The sequence below is a fragment of the Monodelphis domestica genome, chromosome 4 (assembly GCF_027887165.1).
Source record: "Monodelphis domestica isolate mMonDom1 chromosome 4, mMonDom1.pri, whole genome shotgun sequence".
Lineage (NCBI taxonomy): Eukaryota > Metazoa > Chordata > Mammalia > Didelphimorphia > Didelphidae > Monodelphis > Monodelphis domestica.
The window spans coordinates 248,220,764-248,229,975 of record NC_077230.1 but is presented as its reverse complement, the minus strand read 5'-3'; the positions used below and the strand labels follow the sequence as shown (position 1 = coordinate 248,229,975).

Below are 9,212 nucleotides of genomic sequence, written 5' to 3'. Positions count from 1 at the left end.
ATGCTAGTGGCCCATTGCTTTGAACTGTGTTTCTGTGGCTAACCTAGGCTCTCTCATGTTTTCACTATTAACCTGAATGAAAGTAGGCAAACTCATCCTTGTATGAAAATTACTGTTCTAAGATCCCCCAAAAGAGTACCAAAACTCTCTCCTAGATCATTTACCTGGCATTGAGATACAATTAAAATGATGGAAGACCCACATCTAGCTGAAATGTTGTGAAAGCACTGATGTAAACTCACTGACAGAGAGAGGGTTCCACTGCCACTGCTGCTTATTTTAAGGCCTGGATTCTATCCCATAAGGATCCATAGAAAAAATGGTTGATATCAGGGTTCAAATGGAAAAAAAGAACTATGACAGAAATAAAATCAGGTCACCCCATCTCTTCTGCAGAAGCTACTGAAAGTTGTAAACCCAAACCCCTATCCTAATTACCAAAACAATTCTACAAAGCCTTCAACTGTCATCATTTTCTAAGGACAAATTTTTAACTGTGGATTCAGTGGTACCATGATTCAACTCTTAAGAAGAATTGAGAGGCTCCATTACTTGCTCCTTCAGTAAAATGTATGCCATTGGATCATTAAGAGGGTTACCTGAATTGGTCTTCCATCAGGTGTCAGCACCTCCTCTGAAAGTTCCATCATCTTCAAGGCCATCAAGGCAATGGGCTTCGCATGGCAAAGGCTCTTCCTGTGCAGTCCTGCTGCAACACAGTATGCATCGCCTATTGTTTCCACCTGCAGCAATCAGATGAATCAAATGCAAACATATGATAACGAGCTAACATCAAAATGATTACTTATCCGCAATCACACACATTGCTAAAAAAAAAAACATGTGAGCAAAACATCAATAAATTAAGCAATTAGGCAACTGCGCATAATTATAGCCAAGTTTGCAAACAGGCTGAATCAAATGCTGACATCTTGGCTCCATAGCTGTTCATCATAATTATCACCTCTGAAAATCATTAAAATCATGAACAACTGGAACTTGATTTAATCGTCTCTCAGGAAGACAGGATGGTCTGTATTGTATCACAGCTGGACACATCCCCATTATCAGCAGAAGTGCCACAGCCGCATCCAGGCACCCTCCTTCTCTGCCAACCAGGCAACCAGGTGGAGCAGTGGGTTGAGTGCTATGTCTGGAATCAGGAAAGCCAGATATCAAAAGACTCTGATATAAGTTGTATGACCTTGAGCAAGTCACTTAACCTCTATCTACCTCAGTTTCCTCAACTATAAAATGAAGACAATAATAAAATCTACTTCATAATGTTGTTGAGATGATCAAATGACATAACTGTAAAGTGTTTGCAGTGTCACACACACATATAATAGGCACTTTATACTTATTCCTTCCCCCTTCTTTCCACATTCCATTGGCTCTTGACATGAAAATCTCCATGGCTTTATCTGTTAAAAGATGTTCCAACTGCTGCATATCAATTACTGCAGACTACCAATATATCTGAAATTCCTACTGTAATAACTATTTTGACTAATGTCATTGCCCATTCCTTCCCTTAAAATATAAAATATCCTTAGAAATGATATCAAATCAAGCCTTTACCACCTTGGCATGAGTTTTAGGAGAGAACAGCAAGCCAGTTCTGTTATAGGATATAGGAGGGGCAAATTTTGATGAGGATTAGGGAAGACATTAATCTGTCCACATCATGGAGCCCTGCCTAGAAATAGTGGAAAAATATAAATGTACCACGTGAGTGAGGGAGACAGAAATCTGCATGAAATCATGGAGCAGCAGAAGCTGAAAAGGAGGTTTGAGAAGGGGAAGTGGAAAGATAATTGAGATAAACTTTAGCTACTGCAGATTTGCAGACATTTATTAGTTTTCCATCTACTTATGTTAGTTCCATGTGAAACATGTATTTTGTCCTTCTTATGTCTCTCCTGCCAAATAATACATTCAAATCTATGAAATTCAACATTTTTAAGTGTAATAGAGTTAGTCTAGTGGTAAAAAAAAGAGAGAAAGAATGGAGACCTTCCCTCTGAAGGCAGGCTCCAGGAGAGACAGCTGCTGTTTAACTTGGCCAAGGGGGAGAAGAGGGAGAGTGAGTCTGTAGTTCCCTCCTTCAGCCTCCCCTCAGCTATGGCTGCTCACCCAAACTGCCTCTTCACTTCCCTCTAATACTATGATATATAGAGCTTCCCTCTGCAGAGAGAGATAAGTTAGTCTCCCTCTCAAGCTGGAACTGTTTCCCCATTCACACTAAAATCAGTTGGGGAAGACAACAACTTTATTCTAACTATCAATTGGAGATAACAGGAAAATGGCTACTGGAGAGGTTTGTGAGGAAAGAGGGAAAAAGGTGTCACTATTCTGGCTATTCCTTCCTCCTTCCTCAAGTTGGGGAACCCAGGCCTTGGCAGCCTTTGGCCCCTGAGAGATTCAGGCTTGGATGGCCCTTGGATGGTCGTGGCCCCACTGGGCACAGTTCAGACCCATAGCACCAGGAACTGTGAGGTGATCTTGTCAGTTGCTTTGTGTCTTCTCAAGCTGGCCACTTCAGTTTGGAATTGGGGGGGGGGGGGAGGTGTCCAGTCACCAGGAGAAAGATGTAAGTCTTCTCTCAGGAGCAAGTCTTGACTAGACCTTTTCCTCAGACTATCTCAGGATTAAGAGAACTAACTGCCTCTTCCACAGAATCTCCTGCTTTCTTAAGATTCCAGAATCCAGAATCTCTCCTGGGCCCCCTCAGTTTGCCAGAAGGTAACTCCAGTTCTTGGGTTTGAAACCTCTATCATAATTCTTCATTTCCTGTTGTGAGTGTGGTGTCAGCATGAGCTCACACAAATTACTTACCTTCTATATGTTTCTATTCTAAATATTTACTGTTCCCATCTAACCTCCCCCCACCCAGAATAATAAATTTTATCCTAATCTGTCTATGTGCTAATATCTTAATATATTATCTTATGATAAGGAATGAATTGCAGAAAGGAGAGTTAGGGTTATATGTGTCAAAAATAAGAGCTTGTACAATGTAGCGTGTAATAATTAGTGAATACAGCAAATTTTCTATTATAAATATAATGCATATATCTATTCTAATCATGTAACATTTACCTATTTAAGTGAGAATAAACTATCCTATGTTTTACATTTAATGCTATCTAAGTGTAACAATTTTTTTCTAGCTGTGTGCTAATTTCTATATTTTTGCAGTGTAATACATTCTGTCCCTATGCTACTTCTGATATTTACAAAATCATTTTTGCCCCTAAACTATTCTGTCCGTTTCTGTTAAAAGTTTAGTATGTTAACTTTCTGCCTATCCTAAATTAGTTGATTAGATAGCACATATGTACATATCTGGTTTTTCTACACATTTACATATGTATACATGTTATATATATATATATATATATATATATATATATATATATATATATATATATATATATATATATATACACACACACACATCCTCAGGTTTGAAGTCATCCAAACAGGAAGGCCATTTCCTTCCCATCTGTATGAATCCTAATAGAGATTTATTTACATACATACAGTTTATGGGCTATCCTTATTTATGAAACAGCCCCTAAGGTCAGTGTGAAATTTGTTTGTGTTTAAATATGTCGTGGTGGTTGCATGCTTACTCCTCTACAGGTAATCCTTTTCTCATGTTGCCTGAAGATCTATTCTCCATTCTTCCTATGTTGACTCATGTGCATGTGGATACAATTCCCTATATGTGAAGTTAATGTGTACCATGATTCAATCTTACATGACCCTTTAATGGAAGTTCATTTCCTACAATATCTATCTACAGTATCTATTGTGCTAGAAACTGGGATTACAATGACAAACACTAAAGGCTCCCTGTCCCCAAGGATCTCATGTTCTAAGGGAAGGATATCTTGTAATAAGAATTGAAATGGCATTCAAATTGAGCTTTACAATTTCAAAGTCCTTTATATTACATCATTTAATCCTCACACCCTGGTGAAGGAAAATTATCATCACATTGTGTACATAGATAATTGCATGATAATTTGAAGAAAGAATATTAATACCTGAAGGGATAAGAAAAGGTTTCACATGAGCTTGTCATGAGCAAGGGACTGAAATGACTTACCCAGAGTCACACAGGACCATTTCATATTTATGGCAGAACCACAATCCAGATCATTCTGACTCTGAGATCAGATATCTATTTAATGTATCAAATTGCTTCTTATAAATATGATTTATTATTTTAATCTGTCATTTGATTTTCATGCATTTCCTCTTCTCATTGCTAAACAAAATCTGGATTTTGGTAAGCTAGCTTCATGAAATTTCAAAGTCATTTCTGAAATAATGCTATATCAACTCTACTTCAATGGTAATTTTCCTAACAGTGAGCATTTAACATCTGGTGTCCAGATGACTAATTGGCTCATTAAAAAAAAAATCTCAGTAAGATTGAGAGATAAAGTAGTCTGTCATAAAGTTTTGTTTTATTTTATTTTTATTCTGACCCTTACCTTTTGTCATTATATAAATTCTAAAACAAAAGAGCAACAAGGGTTAGGCAATTGGGGTTAAGTGACTTGCCCAAGATCACACAACTACAAAGTATCTGAGACCAGCTTTGAATCCAAGTCCACCTAACGCCAGGCTTACAGTTCTATCCACTGTGCCAGCTAATTGTCATTAAGCTTTAAAACTTTCAGGGGTTCCAAAGATACAGAATTCAATTCTACAGTGGATCCATCATTTAATGCCTTTGAAACCAAACCTGGACCTATGAAAATGATAATAAATAAAAAGCATATGGTATTCTTAGAAAGAAGTGAAAATATTCTAGACATTTGATCTGAGCTATTATCTGATCCAATCAGAGCTAATATGGAGCTTTCTGAGAAGGGAGATTGGAGTTTCATGGATCTTTTTGACAAAAATCCAGATATGGATCAGTGAGGAAGAGAGAAAATGGATGAAATTCAAAATGAATACATTAAGGTTACAAATCATTTTATTAAGTACAGTTTAATGTAGTAGAGAACTGACCTTAGAATCAAAAGTCCAGTTCTTCTTTTGGCACAAACTGCCTGACTATAGGAAAATCATTTAACCTCTTGGTGTTCCAAGGAGCTATTGCAGAGATGGTGTTAGATTTCTATTGGTAGAAGGAGTCCTCTCACTGGGAGTTCCCTATACCAGTGAAATAACAGATCCCATTCCATTATATCACTGGAAAAAAGACATGATAGATTGAACCTCCAGAAGTACCATATGCCACTCCTCTATGACTCCTTCCCTAAATCTACCCAGCTGTAAGTGATCTTTCTCTTGGCAATTGTGCTAGAATATTTTATCTGGATCTCTCCTTTTCCTCCACCACATTCTTCCTTACATTATCTTTATCTGAGTGAATGCTTTATCATTCCTAGGAGACTGCTAACATCTACCATCCTACTTATATCTACCACCCAATCAAAGTCATGGGATCTATGTCTATAGACCTCCAAATCAATCTCCTTCCTTCCTTACAAATATAATACTTGGTTCACAATTTTTTTCTTTTTCCTCCCCAACTCATGCCATCATACTAGAGGAATTCAACATACATACTGATGCTACCATAGACACACTACAGATGAACTAATTACTTGGTTCTCAATCTACTCAGGTCCCATTACCTACTCTTTAGTCACACACAGAGGTAGCCATAGCTTTGGTCTTTCTATCACTCAAGGATGACAATGATAATGAACCATGTTCATTTACCAATCACTGCTTTTCATTTACATCATAACCCAATCCCTCAATTTTCTCCTATCCCCCCATAATAACTATTCTCTTTTGTCTTCCCCATCTTGACTGCTTGATGAACCAGTTCAACTTGATCCTCTCACCCTGAGTCATTAGCTCCCTAATAATATCAAATTTTCCCATCATGACTCAATTTGGATCATTCCCAAGAGCCCACAGCCTTCACTCCCACATACATGTTAGTGAATGAACCTGGAGAAAATCATGCAACTCTTCTGACTATATGCACTACAGATTTGTGACAAAACTTCAACAAAGCCCTTATCACTGCTAGACAATCCTATACCTCCTGTTATCAATTCACGATCCTCTTCTTTACAGGAACTTATAAATGTTTTCATCTTTCTTTAAATCCCTTATGTCTCTTCCTCCTTATATTTTACAAGTAAAAATTATGACCTTCAGTATGAGCTCTGCCCTTTCTTTACTTCCTTATCTCATATCATTCAGATTTGCTTTCATTCCTGTCTCATTCAAAAAGATGACCTTACTCTGTACTGAGGTAACCCTTCTACTTGTGCAAATAATATCATTCTATCTCAACACCTTCTGTCATCTTCACTTTACCATCTATCTTCAATATCTCCCCCATCCTTCCTTTCTGCCTACAAAAAGGCCTTCAAAACCTTCACTTGGTCCTTCCATCCCTGTTGTCCTATATCTCTTCTGTTCTTTTTTGGTTAAAAGTATTAAGAATATAATCTATATAATAGGTGCCTCCACTTTCCCACTTCTTTCTTCTTAACCCCTTCAAATCAAACTTCTTGACCTCTCTGTAATCTTTGACTCATTGGATTGGTCCCCTTCTCAACAAGGCAACCTCAGGGTCTAATATAAGACTATTTGAGTTCTAATTCTATAATTAAGACTATGTAGGTCTTAATCTCATAAAAAAATTCATGACCTGTATGGAAGCATTTTCCTTTAATAGTCAGCCAGAGAGTGCAATTAATTCAAAGTGAGGGCATCTAATGAAAAATATAGGAAAACTAAAATTAGTAGAAACTCACCAAATAAACCTGGGGCAAATATACTGTGTATATACATACTATGAATGAGAATCATCAATACATGCATTACAGATGTACAGAGTAACACATGAGAAGACGTGGCCAGGACACAGTTATGGAGAGACAACTTATGCCTCTATCACTGTATAACTACTATGTTCTGTTAATATGGTGGTTGCAGATCAGCTCTACAGTGGTTTCTACCAAACGAATTTCTCTATCATGTTTACTATCTCTGCTGGGCATTTTATCTCTGCAGGAGGGACTCTCCACTGAAATAAGTACTTCTCCACTGGACATGTAGTCATTGAGGAACAATTCCAAATCCAGCTCTTTGGGGCACATGATTTATGGTTCTCCCTGCTTTTAACTTCTTGTTTCAAATGGAATAATTAGCCTGAGTAATAGCTTGTTCATCATGAGTTGAGTAGTCTTTATAATGTTCTTTTATTTTGAAGGCCCAAAGATGCCCACACCTCTTTTATAGCAGCAATCTTCATAATTAACCATAGAACCAGAACAAGTCCCTACGAGGAAAAAAATTTCCTTGCTTTTTTCCTTAGGAAGTGGCTTGGACTTTTTTTTTATTTCAGTTTTCAGTAAGTTTTTAGCTCTAGTTAAAGATTTTTGTCCCAGAGGCCAAGAACTCTAGAAGATGAATGAGAGTGACTCATAGGCTAAATATTGTTCTCAGGCTCAAGTCCACTTTTGAATTCAATTTCCTTGGTTATTTGAGTTTGGGTCTCTCCATCACAGATTGCTCTCAAGCTTAAGGCTAGATGGCAACCTATTTGATAAAAATTGTGGATTTTGTTCCCTGAAAATTCATTTCAGAGCAAAACAGAAAACCCCAAAAGCCATGTAGGTTATATCCCTTGCAGTTTTTTGGGAAACTGATAACAATAAACATTTATGTAGCATTTTAAAGTTTTCAAAACACTTCACGTATATTATATCAGATACATGCAATAAGTTGATGAGGTAGGTGATTTTATTATCTCAGTTTTACAGGTGAAGCAAAAAGAAATTCAATGACTTGTCCAGGGTCCCAAATCCATTAAGAGTATGAGGCAGGATTTCAATTTACATCTTTCTCTTTACAGATCATATGTGCTAACTATAGATGTTCCTCAGAATTCTGCCCTAGGCATCATTTTCTTTTCCCATTATGCCATTGCACTTGGTGAACCCAATCAGCATCCATAGATTTAATTACTACCTCTATAGTAGTGATTCTCAAATCTAGTAATCATACCCAAACATCTTTGTTAACTGCTAATCTCACATCTGTGACTGCCTTTTCAGACAACTTGAACTAGATATCCAATAAATATCTTAAAACCAGCATATCCAAAAAAATTCTTTCTGTCTAAGCCCTGTCTTCTCCATACCTTCCTTATTGCTCCAGAGGAAACATCATCCACACTGTCTCTCAAGTTCACAACCTAGGAATCATCCTGCATTCCTCACTATCTCTCATCCTCTATGTCCAATCTGCTATTGATGTCTTCCAATTTCATTTTTGCAGTATCTGATTTATGAGTGAGTCTTTCATTATCATGCCTGGACTATTGCAGTAGCCTTCTGGAAGGTTTGTCTCTGACCTCTCCCATTCCAATTCATCCTTCTTAAAATGATGTCTTCCCCCTACTCAATAAACTTAATTGGCTTCTTATTGCCCTAGAAACAAATACAAAATCCTCTGCTTGGCATTCAAAGTCCTTCATAATCTAGCCCTCTCCAACCTTTCCAGTCCTCTTATACCTTTCTCCCCAACACATACTCTTTGAACCAGTACCACCCCCTGGCTATTCCATAAACAAGATATTCCATCTCTCAGCATTATGCATTCTCTATGACTGTCTTCCATACCTGGAATGCTCTTTCTTCACTATTCTGTCTATAAACCTCCCTGATTTCCTTTAATTCCCAACCCCAATGCCAACTTCTCCAGGAAGTCTTTGCCAGCCATACCTCTCTCTGGTAATCTCCCATTTATCTGTGTGTGTGTGTGTGTGTGTGTATCTTTGTATATGCTTCTTTGCATGCTGTTTCCCTCATTAGAAGTCCCTTGAGGATGGGGACTCTCTTTTGTCTCTCTTAGTATTCCCAGAACTTAGCACATTATCTGTCAAATACTAAGTGCTTATAAATGTTGATTAATTGATTTAAAGCCCTAAGGGAAAAAAAAACACCTTATGTCTCCTATCTGATAACATCTTCTATCTTCATTTGCATATATGGCTTTAAAGCTGTTTAAGATTTCAGCTTAAGCCCTGTTTAAGCTTTCAGCTACTTTAATTTTTTTTAAATTATAAAACAAAAAAAATCTTGTAGCAATAGCCAATGTATAGAATAGATGCACAACAGTAACAATTTCAAATATATACACTGACATTTTAT

The 9,212-nt window shown here is 37.2% G+C and overlaps 1 protein-coding gene across 2 annotated transcripts in view; it reads right to left on the bottom strand.

Moving 5' to 3' along the window:
• GUCY1A2 (guanylate cyclase 1 soluble subunit alpha 2) overlaps nucleotides 1-9,212 on the bottom strand; it is a 424,115-nt gene that overhangs the window by 140,506 nt on the left and 274,397 nt on the right. For both annotated transcript variants that reach the window (XM_056794443.1, XM_056794444.1), the window contains exon 6: nucleotides 600-743. In XM_056794443.1, coding sequence (XP_056650421.1) covers nucleotides 600-743 — 144 coding nt within the window. The remainder of the gene's footprint in view (nucleotides 1-599; nucleotides 744-9,212) is intronic.